This window comes from Mastomys coucha, unplaced genomic scaffold (genome assembly GCF_008632895.1).
Source record: "Mastomys coucha isolate ucsf_1 unplaced genomic scaffold, UCSF_Mcou_1 pScaffold22, whole genome shotgun sequence".
In the NCBI taxonomy this organism is placed as follows: domain Eukaryota; kingdom Metazoa; phylum Chordata; class Mammalia; order Rodentia; family Muridae; genus Mastomys; species Mastomys coucha.
This window is the reverse complement of record NW_022196905.1, coordinates 172237224-172260789: the sequence shown is the minus strand read 5'-3', so window position 1 is coordinate 172260789 and position 23566 is coordinate 172237224. Positions and strand designations below refer to the sequence as shown.

The window sequence follows — 23566 nt, the reverse complement described above, 5'->3', positions numbered from 1 at the left end:
ACACACACACACATACCCCTATGCCATGACTTATTACCATCACCTCATTGAGATTCTCTATCTGGTTATTACTTCTACAGAGTTCTCCCAATAAATCTTCTAAAAGAGCCTGTCTCCACTAACTTACTTTGTGTTCTGCTCATCCTTATCACCGTCGCCAGCATCGGGATGTGGCCTCCTACATACAATACTCAAGTTACTCTCAAACTTCCAAACAAACCTCCCCACTAGCTGAGAGTGTTATATACGGTTCACGCTGCTTCGTTGCTTTTACACTTAGCAGTACTTAAACATTATATTATATGGTATATGGTACAATTCTTTGAAGCCCATTACTAAGTAAGGACCTTGAGAGTGTAGAATATTTTCTGTCTTCATTGCTCTATCTCTAGACCCCAGACTGCATTTGGCACATGCCAATTGCTTCAAAATCACTTGAACTACTTAATGGCTTTCAGAAGGGAGAACTGGGGAAGCAAACTTCATTTTATTATCACTCCTGATAATCTTTTTTTTTTTTTTTTAAGTTTTTCGAGACAGGGTTTCTCTGTACAGCCTTGGCTGTCCCTGTAGACCAGGCTGGCTCGAATTTAGAAATCTGCCTGCTTCTGCCTCCCAAGTGCTGGGATTAAAGGTGTGTGCCACCACTGCCCGGCCCTGATGATTTTTTTTTTTTTTTTTTAAGACAGGATTTCTCTGTGTAGCCCTGGCGGCTGTCCTGGAACTCACTCTGTAGACCAGGCTGGCCTCTAACTCAGAAATCCGCCTGACTCTGCCTCCCAAGTGCTGGGATTAAAGGCGTGTGCCACCACCACCCAACCCTGATGATCTTTTAAAAGCACTTTTCTCAGGCCTGGATAATGGCTCAGGAAATAGTGTGAGGCTGGTAGCCTGAGTTTGATCCCTATAGAAGGGGCAAGGCAGGGACAGGAGAATCTGTCCGTTTTAGGGTCAGATGCATACACGTTTTTTTCGTTCGTTATTTGTTGTTGTTTCACTATAATGACACTATAGTGTGTATTTCAAAATGGGAATGGAGATGGCTGCTAGAAGTTCCCGCGGGCTGGTTGGTAAAGGAGCTGACAGCTTCGGGCTTTACGGCTCGGGGCCACAGCCCAGAAATAGGCCGGCAATTAGCATTAAATGCCCGCGCGTGCACAGCGGGGCCTCGGGGGCGCGCCTTGGGTTGGAGAGGACGAAGAAGCCCCGCTCTTCAGCGGTTTGGAGCGCGTCCACAGAAGTAGCCATACAGAGACGTAGCGAGCAGAGCTACACGCCATCTGCGCCCTTAGGGCAAGAGATGTCCGAGGCGAGCACGCCGCTAATCAGGAGAGCGCTAGAACGCATGCGCGCACGCTCATTGCGCCCGGAGACCGCACGGGCTTCTGGGAAATTGAGACTGACTTTCTCGCGATGGGTTAGTGGCTCCCGGAAGAAGCGTGGCTGCTTCCCTGGTACTACCCAGCGCGGCGAGCTGAGCCGCCGGCACCATGCAGTCGGACGACGTGAGTTCCCTCCTCTTGCTCTAGCGCCCCGGGGTTTGTGCGGCATTTCGCTCTTTTAGGACTCAGACCCGCATGCTCAGCTGGCCCATTTGTCTCCGGTTTTCTCGGATTGCGAGACTTCCAGAGTCCCGATTTCCGACCGTAGGTTCCCTCGCGACACCCCGGCCTCGCTGCACCGGAGCGGCTTCCTTAGTCCCTGATGCTTAGCCGTGAAGCCCCTGGGCCAGTTGCCATCTGAACGGCAGTTGTCCCGGGACTGGCCAGGCGGGAGAGATGCGATGTTTAAAATTCTTGTTTAGAGAACTCATCCATGAGCGTTACTTTTCCTTTTCCAGCGTTACGCTTTACGCTTTTCTTTATCTTGCTCTACTGTCTGCCCGAGTCATAATTTCGGAAGTAAGACTACGTTCGTCTGTTTACAGGAGTACATAGCAAGTATCTGACTGGTTAGGCACTGTGGTAATTGGTTGTTAACCAGTCTGACAAAAGAACAAAAACAAAAAAAAAACCCTCTGCTGGCATGAGCACTCTGGGGATGGAGAATAAATAAACGAAGCGTTTGCAGTGGTAAACGGTACTATGAAAGAGGAGTCATGGAGAAAGAGAGCGGTAAGGAGAGACAATGGCAGATAGACCCGTCACATTGGAGTAAAGACCCCAGAATTGGGACTGAGACAGCCACAGAAGAAGGGTAGGAATAGTAAAGGTATAAAGATGGGAGATAGGGAAGGAGGAATATAGAGGGCACTGATAGGTCTTGATACAGGAATCCAAAAGATGAAAGGGATGCTGAATTTGATATGCTTGCCCGGGCAAGGTCACCCGGAATCTTGAAGGAAATGATTTTAGGTCTTTTTTAGTGGGAACTGGGGAGAATGTTGTATTTTTTAGAAGAGCGTGGAACTTAGGGTATATTTACCACTGGGATCCTTTGAGAGATGGTAAGTGGGCAACTGGATGCATAGACAAATCTGGTGCCCAGGTCTGACCAAATGATATGTAAAAGCCACAAAGCTGAATGATATACCCACTTCACTTCTTGTTTCCTACACCCCCATACTCCTTTTAAATCCCCAATGTGTGTTTTATTCTTTGACCCTTCGTTTTTTTCTCCTTTAACTGCCCTAGTGTCTTTCTCAGCTCTTTAGTGCAGTTCATCTACAGACCTTTATGCTCACACACACCCATATGAGGCTCTTAGTGACTGCAACTTGGTGTAGCACTTATATATTTTCCACCTCCTTAGGTACCGGGTGGTAAGAACCGTACCTTCATCCAGCAAACACCGAGTGTTTGTGATGTCAGGGCGTGGAGATGGCAGTGCCTTTACTTTAGAATGCAGAACACATTAGTGAGATGTAAATGTGATAGGGCTCATTTTGTTAACACTATACATAAGGCATACTGCAGATGCTAGAATGTATGTTTGTATTGAAAAGAATTCCAAAGAAAATAGTTACCAACTATTAATGAACTGAGTAATGGGGTATGGTTATAATATCTGCATTTGGGTGGGGTTTTTGCTTTTGTTTACAAGAATATATGAGTACATGATACGGTGTAAAGAGAGCAAAGATAGCTGCTCCTTTTCATTCCCTAAAGAGTTTCCTCATGGAGGCATGGCAGCAGTGTGCTCTGACATGGTCCTTGTCATCTTTTGTGTTTGTGTTTTGGTGGTGGCGGTGCTGGAGACTACAGTGAGGGCTTTGTACATGCTGGGCAAGGATTCAGCCATGGACTCCAGCTGCAAGCCAGAGAGCACTGCCTCTTTTTATATTAAACAGCATCTTTGGGGCCAGAGCAAAAGGGCTTTCATTCTATCTTGCAGGTTATCTGGAATACACTAGGAAACAAGCAATTTTGTTCTTTCAAAATAAGGTAAGTATATTGCAGTCTAAACTAAAATGTATTTAGTTGTCTCCTTGGTTGTATTAGTTGTCCCCTTGGTTGTAAACATTTCTTTCCTTGCACCCTAGAACCAAGACTCAGGGTTTCTGCAGAAATGAATACAGTCTGACTGGTCTGTGCAATCGGTCGTCCTGTCCCCTGGCAAATAGTCAGTATGCTACCATTAAAGAAGAGAAAGGTACGGAAACTAGACAACAATTTATAAGCGGATGTCCCTAGTCTCTTTGCAAATAATAATAAAGCTGTTTAACTTCTCTCCAGGACAGTGCTACCTGTACATGAAGGTTATAGAACGAGCAGCTTTCCCTCGGCGTCTCTGGGAACGGGTAAGACTCAGTGAGAAAACTGGAGTGGCCATCAAAAGCAAAGTTGCCACATAGGCCATCTCCAGACTTCAAAGCCACCCTCTCTGATACCGGGGCGGACAGTGAAGACCTAACTTGATTTGCCCCTTCCCCATCACATTCCTCGTCTGTTCCACAGGTCCGGCTTAGTAAAAACTATGAGAAAGCACTGGAACAAATAGATGAAAATTTGATTTACTGGCCCCGCTTTATCCGACACAAATGTAAGCAGAGGTTTACCAAGATAACCCAGTACCTGATTCGGATCAGAAAACTTACACTGAAGCGACGGTAAGGCCGGCTTATTCTTTGTTCACAGTCTATTATTGTCTCTGGCCCATGCCACAAACCATGTTTTCCTCCTAAATTCAGCTGTGACTAATCTTTGGTGATATGCTAAAAAAAACTTTGGATTAAAGGCATGTCCAGTGGTCCTGCAGGATTTTAAAACAGAATATGTGATAACCCTGCCTATCTGGAAATTCTGTGTGGTTCCCTGAGAAAAGTAAAATTAAAGATTTAAAATGTGATTAACAGGAGTGTGAACTACACACACTGGCCTAATAGAATACCTTTTTTTAGTTTTTTTGAGTTTTTTTTTTTAAGATTTATTTATTTTATGTGTACACGGTTGCTGTCTTCAGACACACCAGAAGAGGGCATCAGATCCCATTACAGATGGTTGTGAGCCATCATGTGGTTGCTGGGAATTGAACTCGACCTCTGGAAGAACAGTCAGCACTCTCAACCACTGAGCCATCTCTAGAATCAGTCCTAGAACACCTTCTTCTTTTTTTTTTTTTTTTGGTTTTTTGGTTTTTCAAGACAGGGTTTCTCTGTGTAGCCCTGGCTGTCCTGGAACTCACTCTGTAGACCAAGCTGGCCTCAAACTCAGAAATCCACCTGCCTCTGCCTCCCAAGTGCTGGAATTAAAGGTGTGCGGCACTAATCACCCGGCCCAAGAACACCTTCTTAAGGAGTGTAAGGATGAAGGCTTTTTTTATTGAGACTAGAAGAGAATGTTAAAGATCATGTGAGTCTTTTTCAGAAAATTCATTTTTCTTTGTTCATTGAAGCATTGATCTTACTGTAGTGAACCTAAAGAAAACAGAAATGCCCATGTTAAAATACATGGCAAGGGGACTAGAGGGATGGCCCAGTGGTTAAGAGCATTAGCTGCTCTTCTAGAGGTTCCTGAGTTCAGTTCCCAGCAACCACCACAGATTACGGCTCACAACTATCTGCAACTGGGCTCTGATGCCCTACATAAAATAAAGAAGTCTTAAAAAAAAGTACATGTCAAAATATCTGACTAGGTACAGGGTTAAGACAACAATTCACCTTGTAGTCAGGCTGGCCTAGAACTTACTATGAAGTAGCTTTCAACTCAGTGATCCCTCTGCCTCACCCTTCATGCTGAGTTACTGATGTGAGCTGCCACGTAGGCTGTAGAAAAGTGTGTGTGTGCCGGGCCCATGTTCAGTCACTGAGCTATACCAGCGGTCTGAAGATCTGGGATCTTATATGCTATATGGATCTGAGCTGCAAAAAGTCAATTCTAATTCTTTTATCTTTAAAATGAACTTGAATTTTCTCATGACATATTTGATTTCTGCTAGGAAGAAACTTGTTCCTTTGAGTAAGAAGGTTGAACGAAGGGAAAAACGAAGAGAGGTAATATACTGTTCTGATGTTTACATGGCTTCTATATTGTCGTGTAAGAAAGTGGTTTCTTGCATGAGACTCATAATGAGTCACTAATGGAGCAGTTGGCCTCTTTGTATCTTCAGATTTTTAAGATTTTCACTAAAGGCTGAAAATAGGTCCTCTAGGGTGTTTGGGTATAATAAAGAGTATCATAGATAACTCTATCTAAAAGTCTTCAAGTCAAAACATTTCATAATTTAGATTTTTGACATTGCCTCTCTCATACTTATATTACCTTCAGCAGAGTTTAGACAATATGTTTAGCTTTATGGCTAATTTAGTTATTTAGAAAATCAAAGGATTTGATTGTGAGATTGCTTATATTTGTTTTTAACAAAACAAGAAACTGGATACATCAACACTGATGTCAGATGAAGCTGCTCTGAAGTAACCTGGGTGGTTTGGTCCCTAAAGGATGGTGATGGTCACTAAAGGTGGTAACGTGCATGAAGAAGGCCTGCTCTTTCAGCTTTGCCCAGAGCATGGTCTGTTAGGCCATTTCACTGATAGTGACAGTTGAGTTGAGCTGAGCTTCACTGGTCATTGGGACCTACACTTGGGAGTCAGCTCTTCCCAACAAGTCCATGTCCATTCATTCTGATCAGTTGCTTTTTCTCTCCCTTTCATCAATCAGCATTTGCCCCGCTTTGTCCTTTTAAGAACACCTTCCATAATCTTTGCTACTTTTATTCTCACTAATCACATGGCACTTTCTATCTCAGATTTACTATTTCATTGGTGTCCAAGAGAGCATCTTGCTATGTAACCAAAACTGACTGAGATCACCACACAGAGCTTATGTGACTGGATACTCCAATCACTGGCAATTTTTTTTTTTCGAGACAGGGTTTCTCTGGAACTCACTCTGTAGACCAGGCTGGCCTTGAACCCAGAAATCCACCTGCCTCTACCTCCCAAGTGCTGGGATTAAAGGCGTGCGCCACCACCGCCCAGCTATGTATTTCTTACTGTGTATGCAGTGCACACATGCATGACATAGCAAATCAGGGGACAGCCTTGGGTGACAGTCGTCAGGTCCCTTCTACTTTTTGTTTGAGAGATCTTATATTGGCCTGAACTCTGTAGGCCAGGATCTTTTCCACAAGCTTGCAGGGATCCACCTAGCTCTGCTGCCTCTCTTGCTATTGGCCGATTACAGGTGTGTGCCAGCCATCATGTCTGCTTTTCTCCATGAGCTGTGGTCCTCACACTTGCACGTCAGGCATTTCACCCACGGAGCCATCTCCCTTGGCCCATCTGACATTCTTAAATGTATGTAAGCAGATATGTGTGCTGTAGCTGTCAATGGTTTGTTAGAAATTCAGAGTGCTATTCCTAAAGTCGTAAGAATTATTTTCATCTCATTTATATGATACATTTATGCAAATTATAGAAGGGAACTTCTCATTAAACTTCTTTCTCAAGAGGCTTTGAGAAAGGAGAAGTGTATCTGTCTAGAAAGGCAAAGGCCTCACTAGTACATAAGCACATCATACCATTATTAAAAATAGGTGATTCTATGTGCAGGCTGGGAAGTGAGCCCAGATGGAGTAACAGCTTGGTCTTTTCTTGTAGGAAAAAGCATTGATAGCTGCCCAGCTGGACAATGCTATTGAGAAGGAATTGCTGGAGAGACTGAAACAAGATACGGTGAGAAAGCTAGTAGTACTGGCACAAGTGTTTACTTAGGTAGTAGTACCTGCTGGGAAATACAAAACATGCAGTGTTTTTAAACAGATCGCAGATAGTCTTCCCACCCCAGTTTGTCCACAGAATGAAGCAAGTCTGTGTAGGCCTGTCTTTCTGATGAGAATTACCCCTTGGCCGTTATCTTTGGTTGATATTTCCAAGCTTAACAGGTCTGTATAAAAGCATCATAACAGTTGTCGGTTCTGGCTTTCTAGGTTTTGTTTTCCCCATCCATGCACAGCCTCCAGGGACAGAGCTGACTCAGAGCAGCAAGGGGATAAAAAGACAGGCAGAAAGCTGCACTTAGATAGACTTGGAAGAGAAAGCTGAGTCTGTCCGATGCTTGGCAGCATTGATAATACAGAGCTGTCAATTCAGGGAGGCAGGCTACTGCACACAGCTCAACAAGGGAATGGCTTATTGTAGATAAATATGGAAGCAGGTTTGTGGTTACTGCCAGATTAAGGAGACAGGTTTAGCTAATCTCGGTAGCAGTATCTCCAGGGGGATACTTCAGACCCTAAGTACTGGGGGGGCTGAACTAGGACACATTTTCTGCATACCTTGTCAACGTTTGCACTAGGACCAGAGGGTGGCCTTGCCATCCCTTCAGAGGAGGCTTTGTGGTTTGGAGTCTGAGGCTCTGGGGTCCTTGAAATAAAGTCACTCAGCACCGTACTCATTTTGGAACCTCCCCGGCTCCCTATAGTTTATCTTGTTTTGAGACCACATCTAATGATATCCCAGGCTAGCCTCAGATTCACTATGTAGCAAAAGATCAGCTTGAATTCTTGGTCCTTCTGCCTCCAAATGTGCTGGATTATAAGTGTCTGTCACCATGTGTGGTATATATGATGTTGCGGTTGGACCTGAGAATTCACATGTGCTGAGCTCCACCCCAGTCTCAATGCCTAGAGCTTTTGCTTCTGGTATTTCTCTAATCTTTTAAGGTTTGTTTTTTTTTTTTTTTTTAAATCTCTTTTAAAAAGTCACTATTGCTTCTCAGCTTAGATTGTTAATGTCAAAAACACTCTGTACCTAGGCTGGAAAACTGTATAGAAATACATATAGTTCATCACTGTTGATAAATAGTATGGTTGTAGAGCAGAGGAACTTGCTAAGTTGCTATAGTCCTAAGCATAGTTAAAGGTGGTCTGTGTTTGTTCTTCAGTATGGCGACATCTACAACTTCCCCATCCATGCCTTCGACAAGGCCCTGGAGAAACAGGAAGCAGGAAGTGACTCTGAGGATGAGGAGGAAGATGAGGAAGATGAGGAAGAGGTGAGTATGGTTTGCCTTGTTTTGAAACGCAGTGACCTGCAGGACAACACACTCAGAGGCGACATTATTCCCATCACCTTTTGTACCTTGTGATTAATTTTGGTTTAGCAGGGCTCAGCCAACAAATTCTGTGTTGACTTTTACATACATCCTTAATTTTTCCTTTTAATTTGTAAGTGTTACCAGGCAGTGGTGGCACATGCCTTTAATCCCAGCACTTGGGAGGCAGAGGCAGGTGGATTTCTGAGTTTGAGGCCAGCCTGGTCTACAGAGTGAGTTCCAGGACAGCCAGGGCTACACAGAGAAACCGTGTCTCAAATTGTAGGTGTTAAATAACTTTGAGAGTAATAGGTTTTGGTGGCTATGTGTGTAGACCGATTCACTTTATGGAAAGAGGTAAAAACGATGTTGAAACTAGATCTTCATTGTCTTTTTTTCTAATCCAGTAACTGTTTCCTTCTAGGATGGGAAAAGAGAGTTTGTAGAAGATGATGAGGTAGAAGAGAGTGACCTGAGTGACTTTGAGGTGAGCTCTGTGGGACAAAGAATGGCTTGTGGGGGAAGGGAAGACAGGAGCAGATGAACAAATGCATGGTTTGTTGTGAACCCTGTACAGTGAAGGGCATTGGAGAAATCTGACTCTCTGTTTTGACATACTAGGATATGGATAAACTGAATACTGACAGTGAGGAAGACAAGGATGATGAATCTTCCAATGAAGAAGAGGCTCATAAGGCCAAACACAAAGGCAAAGCACCCTTGAAAGGACCTTTGAAGAAGAAGCGGGCCTATGTGGAAATAGAGTATGAACAGGAGACGGAGCCCGTGGCCAAAGTCAAAACCACATGAGTTCCCTTCACACTTTTATCCTGAAACAGTCAACACTGGCAGCTGTGTGTGTTCTCTTGTGTTCTATTTCCTAAAGTATTTATACTGTTAATATTTACATCACTTCAGTGGAGCAGAAATCTGGAGTGAAATAGGAAAGAGCCTTGAGTTGTAATGGAGTATTTTTATAACACATGTGCTGTGACAGCTTGAGCCCATGGGACCTAACAGATGAGTTCCTGGAGCTGGAATGTCACTGGCTGTAAATATTTCTAAATTACTTAGAAATGTCAGTATTTCATTTTATTTTTACATGGACAAGTTAGAGGACATAAAAATCTCAACTTACAATATTTTAATATAAAAATAGATTTTTTAACCCCCAAAACTCCATCCGTCTGATCTGGGATAAGAAGAGCAGCCTTTCCTTCTGGTTAGTCATCTTGAATGTCATCGCTTGGAGAATCTGCAGAGCCCTGCTGCACCTTCCTGATGCAGCTCACCACTGTGCTGTCTTTACAGGATAGCGAAATTTTAGCCAGAAGACCCTGAAACAGAGCAAACAGGCATTGATTCCCTGCAGCCTTTACTCTTTTGTCACATACTCAAAAGAGGAGAGACTGCCTCCATCAGAACAGGTGTTACATGGAACTGTCCCATGCTTGTAAGTAAGGCTGGTCGGAAGAACCTCATTCATTCTAGCCAAAACAAGTTTAGTTGGACCTTCTGCTGGCAAACTGTCTAATACAAGGGCTGCAGTGCAATGGCCGAATAAACTGAAAAACAGCAAGCCATGTCCTAGCTCTACATATTTCGGGGTGTGGATTGTGCTCCTTTAAACTGGAAACTTCTATTTGTGGTAAAAATGAGAAATTAGTATTTGATTTACATGTAAATACACATAGATACCACAGACTTTGGTCTTGAGAATTTTGTGGAATATGAAACCAAAGGAAGAATTTCCTACTAGTTAAGTATATGGAAATGAGAGATAGCTCAGTGGGATGAGCATGGGGACCTGAGTTCAATCCCAGGTTTAAACCTTGTGTCATCAGTGAAAAGCCTAGACTGGTAATCTCAGCAGAAGGGAGGACCAGCCAGCCATGCCTGCGTGAAGAGTTCCATGCCTGTGAAAGATCCTGTCCAAAGGGAAAACTGCTTGAGGAATAGCACCCACATTGGCCTTTACCTGTACAAGCGCACAAGAATACGAACACACTTCTAGGAAGTGCCCTTCCCACCATAGGGACATTCTGGTATCTCGATTATAATACTCCTTGGTAGCCTATAGCTTCATTATTTCTTTGGGCTTTATTAGTACTGGTTTTAATTCAGTCTACAACAGAATATGCTAACATAATAGGTGTCATGTCAACCTTAGAACTAATTTTATAAAATCTTTATGGCTTTTGCTTGTTTTCTTGTTCTGAATGCCAGTAACATCTGATCCTCTTTGCTCTAAGTAGTTACATAACATTGAAAGAGCTCAGCCTTCACACCAGAACTTGAGAGCGCTGAGACCTAACACGTTCTAAGCTCACGGCCAACTTAGTTGGGCATACAAGAAGTAAATTACAATCGATCGCTGGCATTACCTAGGACAGTAAGGCCAGTTGACACAGTTGCAGGTGTTTGCCTTACCTTCACCCGACCCTGAGAACAGTGGTCCAGGAGGATCAGGCAGTCTGTGGCTTCCTGCAGCACCGCACTCTTAGCGGCCTCGGTTGTGGGGATTGTATCCCTCGATACATCACATAGCAGTTTCAGGAGAGCCTTCAGTAAGACCACAACTCTGCAGGGAATTCTGGAATTGAGAAGAAAAACTTCATATTCCAAACTAGAATGTTAAACTTGGGCAAGACTTGGTCCAGGCATGGGAAACTGAAGTCAAATGTTTGCCTCAAAGTTCTTGTTATTTCTACAGCACTGCCTGTATACACACATTGGGATGTTCAAGAATACTTGAGCAATGGAAGCAGAAACAGGTTGGTCTCTGCCAGTTTCAGAGCAGCCAGGGCTACAGTGAGACCCTATCAACAACCAACGAAAACTGAAAACCTGTGTTTCCTGCCAAAGCTTGATTCCCCAGCATGAGCTGAGAACAAGGAGGTCAAGATGTCTCTCTCTCTCTCTCTTTTTTTTTTTTTTTTTTGGTGTTTTCGAGACAGGGTTTCTCTGTATAGCCCTGGCTATCCTGGAACTCACTCTGTAGACCAGGTTGGCCTCGAACTCAGAAACCCACCTGCCTCTGCCTCCCAAGTGCTGGGATTAAAGGCGTGCGCCACCACCGCCCGGCCAAGATCTCTCTTGTTCAAGCCCCCAGCCCCCAACTTTTTTTATCAGAGACAGGAGATAGCCTGCAGTCATAGAACTTAAAACCTGGACTTTTGTGAGTGGATATGCTTATAATCCCAGCAGGCAGGACACAAAGGCAGGAGGATCTAGAACTTGAGCTTTACTACAGAGCAAAAGCTTGCCTTAAAAAGAGAAATAAGGATGATTTAAGTGTCAACTCAGTCTCAGGCTCCTTGCTTTTTAAGTCTAGCTTATTCTAAGTGTTAATCTTTTTGATGAAATGGACACAGTATTCATTTATTACATGACGTTCTGACTGTACGTCATGCCATTAGGTCATAAGCTTTAACTTTAAATTTTATAACCGAAAACATTAATGAAAGGTGGAAAATAACATGTACTGTGGGAAAATATAAACAAACCATATTTCTGGCTAGAACTGACAAGCAAAAACATTTCCATCTTTCCTCTCAAAATTGTTCAGTGTTTGTCTATGGCCTGTATTTCTCTAACCATTTATTACAGTCTGCTGCATTTACCACTTCCTACACCCTGCCTTAACCTCCCTATATGTCCTTTAGATATCTTTACCCTATGAAGGCCCGATAGAAAATTAGCTTCATTCAGTTTCACTCACATATCTATCCATTCTCTGAATACTTATGTACCTAAGTAGAGGTACTAAGTACTTCAGGGATACATAACAGATGTTGTCTATCCTCCTGTAGTTTAGTGGGGGACAAAGATAACAGGTAAAGAAATGCACTTTTTCTAGGGGTTAGAGAGATGGCTCAGCGTTTAAAAGCACTGACTGCTCTTCTGAAGGTCCTGAGTTCAAATCCCAGCAACCACATGGTGGCTCACAACCATCCATAACAAGATCTGACGGATCTCATTCTCTTCTGGAGTGTCTGAAGACAGCTACAGTGTACTCACATGTAATAGATTTTTTAAAAAAGCAATATAGTTAAAAGTGACTCAGATTGTCAACTGGGGCAAGTTTTTTGATGCCTGGTCTATTTGTAAGAAAGAGAATATACTCCAAAACAGACTGTTGGGGTTCTGGCTTTTCTGGCTAACCTTTCTATTTCCTGCAAGAGAGCTGTTAAGTGAACAGACAGTTGAGGTTCTAGTTTGCTCCTGACACCTTCAAGCCACATACGAATGTGTTCTAAATGAGCATATCCTAAGTTAGCATCTAATCACTGCCCTAGCAAATGTTGAATGACTGTCCTGAGGCAATCCATTCCCAATTAGACTGAAGAGCTCTAAGATGAACACAGTTAAACATGCTTCCTGACGCACTTCTGTTTGTTTTGTTTTTTGAGACAGGGTTTCTATGTGTAGCCTTGGCTGTCCTGGAACTCAGTCTGTAGACCAGGCTGGCCTCGAACTCAGACACCCCTTACCTTTGCCTCTCAAGTGCTGGGATCAAAGGCGTGCGCCACCACTGCCCGGCCATTACTGACATACTTCTAAGTTGCCTTTCTAGGAAGGAGCAGTTAAGGATCAAACCTATACTCCTGTACATACTAGGCAAGTGCTTTCTCACATGACTATAGCATCGGCCCTAATTCTCCTTTAGTATTTGGATAGAAATTATAATTACACTCTGGAAAGACAGCCTATCTGCGTAGCATGTTGAATGAGAATGGACGCCATAGGCTCATATTTTAGTACCTGGTCCTCAGATGATGGAACTGGAGGTGTGACACTAGGGGTGAGCATTGAGGTTTTAACTGCCATTCCCAGTTCTCTGTTCATTCTCTATGTCTCAAGATGTGAACTCTTAGCTTCTGCCCCATAGCCATACCTGCTTGTCTGCTGCCATGATGGTCATGGACTCGAACCCTCTGGATCTGTAAGCCCAAACCCAACGTTCTTCTGTAAATTGACTTCATCATCATGTCTTACCACAGCAAAAGAAAATCTGCACCGGGTGGTGGTGGCTCATGCCTTTGATCCCAGCACTTGGGAGGCAGAGGCGGGCAGATTTCTGAGTTCAAGGCCAGCCTGGTCTACAGAGTGAGTTCCAGGACAGCCATTGCTACACAGAGAAACCCTGTCTCGAAAAACCAAAAAAAAAAAAAAAAGAAGAAAAAATCTGCAACTTACATGACCATAAATTTGTTTTTTTGTGATTTTCTTCCTTCCTCTTCCACCGTCTGTCTGTCTAGCGTTCTCTCTCTTGCTCTCTCCCTCTCCCTCTCCCTCTCCCTCTCTCTGTCTCCTTGAGGACAGGGTCTATGTAGCCCTGGATGGCCTGAAACTCACTAGATAGATAAAGCTGATGTCAATCTGCCTCCTGAGTGTTGGAATTAAATGGTTGTAACACAATGCCCAGCCTTGGAACTTTTAAGAAAGAAATGATTTAATTGTGACAGAGCCTAGAACTACTGTAAGCAATGAAAGGGGCTTACTACATACAAACATCTGGAGTAGCTGTGTGTCCTAGAAATGAAGAAAGGGAAAAGGATTCAGATACATTGCATGTCCTGAATATTTTTATCTGGGCAAGTTCTGAGGAGAACATTAGCTGAAGCATGCCCTTTAGCACATCTGTCAGCTTGGATACTATACCTGGGCCAAGTATACTGCATGACAAGTTTCAGGGTTTCCAGTATCTTCAACCTAGTTTCATCTTCTGGTTCATCATAAACTTCCAGATAACCAAGGATAACTCGCTCCAGCCTCTTCAAGTGCCGGACAGTTAGGATCCCCAACCTACAAATAAAGAGAAAGTGCCATGCTAAGAAGTTGAATGTGGGGCTGGAGCGATGGCTCAGCAGTTAAGAGCACTGACTGCTCTTCCAAAGGTCCTGAGTTCAAATCCCAGCAACCACATGGTGGCTCACAACCATCTGTAATGAGATCTGATGCCCTCTTCTGGAATGTCTGAAGACAGCTAGAGTGTGCTTACATATAATAAATAAATAAATCTTTAAAAAAAAAAAAAAAAAAGAAGTTGAATGTGGAGTATATGACCAGAGAAGCCCAGGCACTCACTTTTTGACGAAAGCTGGCAGGTGTCTGGCATAGGTCCTCCGTAGGAGGAGGCGGTGCTCTGGCTCCATGTGGGTGAGGATCAGCTGGAGCACCTCATGGCAGTGTGTAGTGGCTCGAGCTGCATCTCCCTTCCACTGCAGAGCCTTCTCTAGGACAGGGAATAAATCTAAGAGGCACAGGAGCACAGCCTACAAGAAAAGAATGAAAAGAAATCAGAGTTCACCTATTTGCATTCACAAAATCCCTGATTTTGCTAAGATCTTCATTTATGTACTGTCTCCGGGGCACATCACAGAATTCTGAAAGATAAGAACTAACGTACAAGGTCCAAAGTACTACAAATTTTCAAACTTCCTCTCCAGAACTGTACTTTACTAATCTATGAGATGGAAAGAATGGCGAAGCTCAGACCTTCACCCAGGTTTTAGGGATCTAGGTCTAGTGTCCTAAAGACCTGAGTTAGGCATAGGAGTTATGGGCTCTTTGCATGAAACTGCTCCACAGAACCTAAGATGGTCCAAACCTTTTTATCTGAATTTATGGTATCTAAACATTCCCTCTTAGCACTCTGGGGATCTCAGGCTTTTTTAGGTATTTGAGGATTTTAAATTTTTCCTTTCTCCAACATGTTAATAAAATTTCTGAGAATAACTAGATTCTCAGTACCCAAAATATTAAAGATACTAAAAGCACAAAAAGAAAAAAAGGGAGGGAGGGGGCTGCTGGATACTGTGTTGTGCATCTGCCATCCCAGCACTTAGTGGCCAGGATCAATATAAGTTCCAGGGCAGCCTGGACTAGAATCAGCCTGTCACAAAAAAACAAAACCAAAGGGTAGAAGAGGCTCAGTAAGCTCTGTATGCACTTGCCTTGCGTGTCTGAGGGCAGGGATTCAATCCCAGCACAAAGAAACAGTTTCAAAAGCTTGTTTCTTGTCTTTCCACTGTTCTTCCCCCTCCTAAGGTGCTTTTTACCCTTCATAAACATCTCCTGCCACTCCCACAGCTTCCTAAAGCCACTTTCAACCTCACTAGTTGACTACTACTGCTGGTCACACATTACGCCCGTTGTAATATAGCTTTTGTGTGTTGTACATACACAGAGATATATGTGCACTGTCATATATTTACAGTAATGTCTTCCAAGGAGTTTCAAGCCAAAAATACTTTCTGAATCACTTATGCTTGGGACCTACCACAGACGCATACTAGACATCAGTTAATGTCTGCTGGGAGAATGACACTAGGTATCTACAGACAAGGGATTTCAAATACATGTGTTCATATGGAGCAACACAGAGGATGAACATTTAATAAAAACATATTTACCCCCAAGTGGTATGTAGCTTACATACATGCAGATAAAACCTTGGCTGCTCTGGCTGCTCGGGGAGGTGGACGTCTGCTTGACGTTCAGATCCTTTTAGTCAGGCGGCAGCTTTCAGGTGCCCTACCTTTCCTAGGGGAAACAGCTCTAAACTGTTCCTGCTTACAGAATAGTACCTTGGAGTCACGCCAGAGCCTGGACAGTCAGAAGTAAATCTTCCATACCTGAATGAGGTGGTGCTCGGGCATGTACAGGTGATTGAAAAGGGCGTGGTAGAGGACCTGGGCTCTGTTGTACTGCAGCAAATCAGCAGCTGGCTGCAAACACACAAATTAGGCACTTAAAGTTTCCCCAGAGGGGCAAAATGACAATCGTTTTTAATTAGATATGAGTACATAGAGACTCAGTAAACCGCTCTCTACTTCTGCATGGATTTTTAAAGTTCCAGCCTTAAGAAGAGTCTCTTTCAATAACATTTTGCACATGTTGCTATAAACTCTTTGGAGTTCTGATTATTTTTTCATTTGAAAGTTACTTGCTAATTTCTATAGGTGGTTTTGCTTTTTTTCTTTTCACATTTTTTTTCATAATTAAGTATGATCTTGTTTCTTCAAAAATTACCCTTTTATTTATTATATTACCAGCACAATACTATTTCCACCAGGTTCAGAGAGTAAAACATATATTTGGAGAAAAAATATAAATAAGTGATTTACATGACTTAACATAAAAAAAGCTACTTATAAAGACTATAAAGCAAAAACTGATCAGAAATGGATGAGTTGGCTGTCCACCAGTGCAGGCCAGAGCTGAAGCGCTTACCACATTAACCACAATGTGATGGAGGCACTGGACACCCAGGATTTTATTCTCCGTTTGATAGTCATCTGAGATGAGCAAAGATGGGGGAAGTATCTTTTCTAGATGCTGGCTCAGCCAGGGCTGAGTGACTTGTTGGAGAGTCCATGAGAAAACATGTTTGACAGCAGGATTCTTTTTCCAGGTTTCCCTGAAAGGACACATGAAAGCCACACTAAGTAAATGACAGCATTAGCAAAAATAACCAGCCGAAGCTTAATAAGAAGTTCTTCTCTTCCTCCTCCTCCTGTCTTTTGTTTGTTTGTTTGTTTTCGAGACAGGGTTTCTCTGTGTAGCCCTGGCTGTCCTAGAACTCACTCTGTAGACCAGGCTGGCCTCGAACTCAGAAATCCAGGAGGAAATCCTGTCTCTGCCTCCCAAGTGCTTGGATTAAAGGCATGTGCCACCACTGCCCGGCCTTCCTCCTGTATTTTAACAGATTTTATCCATATATATGTATCCATGTATGTATATTTCCTGCACAACTCTTGTTTTTTTTAAATGCATTTTATGATTTGAATTAAACTTATTTACATATCTTATAATATATACACTTGGCAGTTGCCCAACCTTGGGGTAATATAAGTTTATCCAATGAATAGCAGCCACCTATATCTACAGCTATGTAAAAGATCTGTGGGGTGGTCATGTTGGTGGATGATGTGAAATGTGCTGAGAAATGAGAGAAAAGAGTAAAGGTGTCTTACCACTACCATGTCAAACAGGGTTTATAAAAGAAGTTTGCACATCTGACTCAACTCCTCAAAATAGTAACTGTATCATAGGTATATCGCCTATAAAATGAGATTGCGATGCTATCTGACCTGGTCCTACTCACAATAGAAAGAGAACTAAACTGGGCACACTGTTGCACCCCTGTAATCTGAGGCATGTGTATTTAAGGAAGCTGAAGCAGGGGGATCTCTCACAGTTGAAGCCAGCATGGACTACATAAGAAGTACAAAGCCAGCCTATAAAGTAACCATGTCTTAAGAAAAGAAAGAAAGAGGGAGTAGTTTAAAAGCCTTTTAACTCCAGGTTTATTTCACCTCCTCGTAGCTAGAGGACTGAGGATCTAGCTCAGTTGGTAAGGTGCTTGTCCAACACACACAAAGCCCTGGGCTCAGTCCACAGCAGTGCATACACTAGGCATGGTGAGACACTTTCCTATAAGACTAGCATTTGGAAGCAGGATCAGAAATTCAGGGCCAACATCCTTGACAGCATGAAAAGCTGCCTGAAGGGGCCAGAGAGAAGGCTCAGTGGTCAAGAGCAGTTGCTGTTTCTCCAAAGGATCCACATTTAGATCCTAGCAACCATGTCAGGTAGTTGTCATATGTAAGTCCAGCTCCAGGGGTCAGACGCCTCAGGCCTCTTCAGGCACCTGCACTCTCATGCAGACACACACCTACACGCAAGTAAAATTCATAAAAATCCTTTTTTAAAACAACTGCCTGGGGCAGGTGTGGCGACAGAAATCAGAAGCAGAACAACCTCTGTTAGTTCCATGTCAGCCAGGTCTACATAAAAGTTCCAGGCCAGCCAAGGGTACACAGTGAGACCCTATCTCAAAAATAAGTGAATAGAATATAAATAGATAAAATTAAGACTTGGCTAGAAAAACAGAACAAAACACTGAGAGTAGCAAGTCAAAACTCACAGCAAGTACGTTAGCTGCTAGCAATCTAATTCAATCCACTTACTACAAATCGTTTTCATGTTTCATCCCAAGTATTATTCCTTATAGACTAATCACCTTACCCAATAATTATGAACAAGTTAGAAGTCCCTGTATTGAAATTCACGCTGAAAGACTGGGTCTTCTCCAAATACCCATGGGTACTTAGCATAAGATACTCTATTCCATATAAATGGGACAGAATTTTCCATTTCCATGGCTATTGTCAGAATTTCCAATTTCCCAAGGCAGTTGTTCAGTGGAGAAAATGAAATTTGAAGACTTCAGTTCTAATCTTGAATTCGCTATCTGATTACCTCATCGCTTTTAATCCCAGCACTTGGGAAGCAGAGGCAGGCGGATTTCTGAGTTCGAGGCCAGCCTGGTCTACAGAGTGAGTTTCAGGACAGCCAGGGCTACAGAGAAACCCTGTCTTGAAAAACAAAACAAAACAAAAGTCTATCATGTCAACACCCCATCTACCGGATAATACTGAAAAGCGCAGTACTCACTTATTCAGATGGGGCTTAAGAAGCCCCAAGACCACAGCAAATCTCCCTCGATCATCTTCATTTTCTCCGCACAGGAATCCTGCCACAGAACTGCACTCATTAACTCTAAGCAATAAAGACAGCACCTCCGCAGCAACATGCTGAGATTTTGGACTGGTCCATGGTTGCTTCAATCTGTGTGTGATGGCAAAAATATACACGGGTCCTGACAAGTGGCGGAGGCCTGTCTTCCAGGCAGGGCAGTGGGGAGAACTCTTAGCAGTCTCAACCTTCCCCAACAGCTTTAGAAATAGTGAGCCAACTTCAGTTGCCTTCTCAGGCACTTCGGGATGCTCTTCGACCCCATCTGCCTTCTCCTTGGGTGCTGCGAACTTCTCCAGGGCTTTCACCACCTGTCCCAGGATCTCGGGCATCCCCCGGAGGGATCCACCGCTCCCGGTCCCCTCAAATAATTTGTCACATTCGGCGTCTTCTATTAAAGCACTGAGGTCTTGAAGAGCGGCATTCCTCGCGTTGCCTTGTCCTGATGACTCCTGGCAGCTGAGACTGTGCAGAATCTTGGAGAAGGCTTGTTCGAGGGCGGAGGGAGCCCCCTCTGCAGGCAGGGAGTGGTCGACCCCCGACTTCTCTTCCGCGCTGTCCAGCTTCATTCCTAGTCGCACCCAGTGGGCTGGGCTTCCCCCGGGGACAGACACCAAATGGGGGAGGTGTCTGGAGTCTCAGAGGGAAGATCGTCCGGGGCTGGGAGTCCCCCAACAAACAGAACTAAAACCATGCACAGTTAAGTGGCGAACTGTCTTACTGTCTTGATCGAGTGTCAATCCATCCGGTTAAGTGGGTGTAAGAAGAGAGCCTCGTCGGGCATTGGTGGCGCACGCCTTTAATCCCAGCACTTGGGAGGCAGAGGCAGGTGGATTTATGATTTCGAGGCCAGCCTGGTCTACAGAGTGAGTTCCAGGACAGCCAGGGCTACATAGAGAAACCCTGTCTCAAAAAATAAACAAACAAACAAAAAACAAAGAAGACAGCCTCAAGCTCCTAACATGTGGAGAAATTTGTCTTTCTGAAGACTCAAAAAAGAAAAAAAAAAGTTAATTTTAAAGGTAAACTACTGAACCGTGACACCTAAGAGGCTCCCGAAACCAACAGCTTCTGCCATAAAGCATCTGTACTCGGCAACTTCCGGCCCTGTTGCCGTAAAGCAAAACTAACTTCCGCCAGCAGAGCCGCAACGCTTCTTTTTACGACTTACGGCCAGAAAGCAACAAAAAGTCCGGCTTAGAAGGAAGGCTTAAAAGGCGGAGCTATAAAGAATATGTTTGCATAATTAAGCGTTCGCGCATTGATTTTGCTCCTGATTTAGTCTTCTAGGATAAAACAAGAGAATTCTCACAAAATCTCAGTAAGAATTTTTAATGTTACTAGATTTTCCATGCAAAATCGAAATAGATCTGTAGCATGTTAGTCACCGTCTTCGTAAAAAATGGCGAGATTTACTTGACACTTCCAAGCGAACTCGGACGCTGATCCTTTCTGGTTCATAAAGCATGATGATTGGGTATTCACGCTCTCTGCGTGACGTGTGCCGCCCATAAACCTTGTTACGACGTGGGCACATTACCCGTCTGACGTGAACTTGGGAGGATCCTTAAATTCTATTTCTTGTATAGACCAGGCTTATTCCCAGTTTTAAACTAATTTGTTCAGCCAGGTAGGACTAAAAGTAAGTTGTGCTTCTTACAAGTGGCTTTGGCGCATGCACTTCTAAGAAAGATTGTTTACTATTACTCTTGTGTATGAATGCTTTGTCTACACATATATCTGTGTACCTGGTGCCCTCCTGATCACCGCGGAAGCCAGAAAAGGGTGTGTAGTTCTCTGAACTTGAGTTTCTGAAGGGTGTTAGCCCATCTACAGCTCCAAGGCATGCTTTTCTTAGTGTTACAGTATGTGCCGCTACTCTACCAGTGATGCCTGTGTGACTTTTTTTTTCTTCATTTGTCTGTGTGACCTCTTGCAAACGGCAATAGCTCAGATCGCTATGTCCTAATTTCTGTATTGGGGAAACAATGTAGATAATAATAGTCCCCATCTCTTAGGACTGTGGGGACAATTTTTAATGTACTTAAATGCTGAGAACAGTATCTAATCAGCATAAAGTTCATACTGGTGTTAGTTCCCATTGTTATGCAACAGCACCAACATTAATTTACATTTTTCTTTCTTTTGTTTTTGTTGTTGTTTTCGTACATTTTTTTCTTTTGAAGGGAATCTGATGATTAGAATTCTAACTCAGGGCCTCTTTCTTTGGCTTTCCCCACTCTGACCAATTGGTGGCACTCTGATCAATCACTGTTAACCACTTCCAAGGGAAACCTTCCCTTAACAAAAGCAGCTTGAGGCCAGTCAATAAGAGATTATTGTGTCTGTACTGTGTGGGCCATTTCTTCTCTGTAACATGTGCCCTTTGTGTCCAGTGGATCCAGACGCCCTTTAGACTTGAGGAACGATCTGTATTGTTGAGATCTCTTGCTGGGTTTCCCAAAGCTAGAACCAGCCATGCCTTTACTGCTAGTGCCTGGCACAATTTAGTCAAGGCAACAAATGTGTCCTGAATGCCCATGTCCACACACAGAGGACAGGCTGAATTGACCACAGCCTGTCCACACAATGCAGCTACATGGAGCTGCGTCCACACAATGCAGCTCGGTGCAGCTGCAGTGAGGAAAAAAAGAACGATCTCTGTGTAACACTGGAACTCTGGGATATATAGATAGGTGGAAGGAGCAGAGGGGAGGCAGGGCAGATACATGCTCTTTCTTGTAAAAAAAGAAGGGAAAATAGAGAGCAAGATATATGCATTTCTTTGTGTGTTAACAAAGTAGAAATGGAGGGTAGATAACAAATGAATAAAAATTACATGTCAGGAAATAACAGAATGAAGGGATGGAAGCAAGACCTCTCTATGTGTACTTTTATCGTTTTGACTCTGAAATCGTGTGAAACCCTTACATAATTATTTTTAAGAGAAAATAGATTAGCTGTGGTGGCACATAACTGTAATACCAATTTGTGGGAGGCTAAGGCAGGAAGATCCAGGCCAGTCTGGGCTAAATAGTAATATGTCTCAGCTGGGAGTGTGTTTGCCTAGCATGCACAAGGCAGTGAACTAAAACCCCCAGCAGCACATGAGACTGGGGGTGGGGTGTGTGCACTGGTGAGATCGAGGCAGCAGGGTCAGAAGTTCAAGGCTACTCTGGGCCATATGAGACTCAAAGTAAATAAAGAATGAATAAGTGAATGAATTGTGAAGTTGCATTCATTAGAATGGCCAGAAAGAAAAAAAGCATTGAAAAAAATTTTGGCAAGGATTTGGGGAAGGAAGATGAAATGCCCCACATGGTGCCGCATGAGGTGGTACAGCTGCTGCGGAACAGTTTGATAGCTTCTCTGAGAATTAAATAGGGTCAACACAGAGTTGAACCAGATTCAACAATTCTCTTTGTAGATATATAGCCAAGAGAACTAAATTCTTTTATGGAGACAAAAACTTCAACATGAATGTTCACAGCCACGATCTTCTTAGAGAGTGGAACCAGTTCACAGAAAAACAGATAAATGCTATAGCTTACATTACCCTAAGGACCATATCAAAGGCTTGGTCTCTGGGGTGGTCCCATTGGGAGATAGTCGAAACTGTGAGCTATGCAAGTTTCGCCTACCAGTCATGCATTGCCAAAACAAATACTTGAGATTGTCCGTAAAAAAAAGGGAAACATTATTTTGGTTTGTGGTCTCAGGTGTTCCCTGCCTTTGGGCTGGTGGTGACACAGTAGATCACGGTGGGAAAAAAGCAGAAAATGCTGCATCTGGGAAGAAAGGGAGAGAGAGACAGAGACAGAGACAGAGACAGACAGACAGACACACACACACACACACACACACACAGAGGGAGGCAGAGGGAGAGGAACAGGGGATACAGCTAGGACCAGATTTCTAGTGTCTCCTTTGAACACAGCCCTCTGTTAATGTAAATTAGTTGTCCTTCTTAACTACTTTGGGCCTTACTTCTAAAGCTTCTACCATGTTGTTGTGGTGCCACAGTAGAGTCCAAGTCTTTAATACACAGGCCTTTGGGGTTAGAGTTCATATACAAACAAGCCTATGACATAAGTGAACACATGGCCAATAGCTCTAGAATCTGTGAAGCTGTGAAACAAAGCCCTTTTCTTCATCAGTTAACTACCCCAGATATCTTGTTATGATAACAAAAGCTAGCACAGTGAAGGAAGTGTGATAGAAACACACAATGGGAGTTTTCTCAGCCATAATTAATGAAGGATCTTGGTTTCTTCTGTGCTGTTTGGTGAGAGTGCTTGGGGCTGGGAATTGGGTCTGGACTGAGCTTACCCAGGCTGAGCACATACTGAGTTACACATTCAGCTATACGTGAGATTCTGCTGCATAAGGCAAAATGGATGAACCTTCAAGACAAAGTAAACCAGTGACAAAGGCACAGCTATATGAGTCTACTGATGCGAAATACCCAGAATATGCATACCAATCAAGGCACAGCATAGACCAGTGGGTGCTAGGAGGTAGGAGAGGGAAACAGAGGATGGCTGATA

General features: G+C 43.5%; 2 protein-coding genes and 1 non-coding gene across 5 annotated transcripts; 2 read left to right on the top strand and 1 right to left on the bottom strand.

Moving 5' to 3' along the window:
* The first annotated feature begins 1393 nt into the window (after positions 1 to 1393).
* On the top strand, positions 1394 to 10074 carry Mak16 (MAK16 homolog). 3 transcript variants are annotated; one of them, XM_031339477.1, is made up of 10 exons: positions 1394 to 1505; positions 3334 to 3383; positions 3482 to 3591; positions 3675 to 3739; positions 3897 to 4048; positions 5377 to 5431; positions 7040 to 7114; positions 8325 to 8435; positions 8899 to 8961; positions 9096 to 10074. In XM_031339477.1, exons 1-10 carry the CDS (start codon positions 1491 to 1493, stop codon positions 9282 to 9284), a joined length of 885 nt encoding a protein of 294 aa, XP_031195337.1. In that variant the 5' UTR covers positions 1394 to 1490; the 3' UTR covers positions 9285 to 10074. The 3 variants fall into 3 exon arrangements, with proteins under 3 accessions (XP_031195337.1, XP_031195335.1, XP_031195336.1); XM_031339475.1 differs by lacking the exon at positions 1394 to 1505 and adding an exon at positions 1513 to 1901; XM_031339476.1 differs by lacking the exon at positions 1394 to 1505 and adding an exon at positions 1968 to 2114.
* On the bottom strand, positions 9604 to 20126 carry Tti2 (TELO2 interacting protein 2). Its single transcript, XM_031339474.1, has 7 exons — positions 18939 to 20126; positions 16713 to 16899; positions 16115 to 16207; positions 14565 to 14752; positions 14139 to 14282; positions 10905 to 11067; positions 9604 to 9811 (listed from the first exon to the last, which is right to left on the bottom strand). The coding sequence occupies exons 1-7, from the start codon at positions 19586 to 19588 to the stop codon at positions 9698 to 9700; spliced, it is 1539 nt and encodes a 512-aa protein (XP_031195334.1). The 5' UTR covers positions 19589 to 20126; the 3' UTR covers positions 9604 to 9697.
* Positions 20127 to 20464: 338 nt separating this feature from the next.
* On the top strand, positions 20465 to 20569 carry LOC116071874. The gene has a single exon (XR_004111218.1). It is a non-coding gene; the product is annotated as a small nucleolar RNA U13 (small nucleolar RNA).
* The last annotated feature ends 2997 nt before the right edge of the window (positions 20570 to 23566 follow it).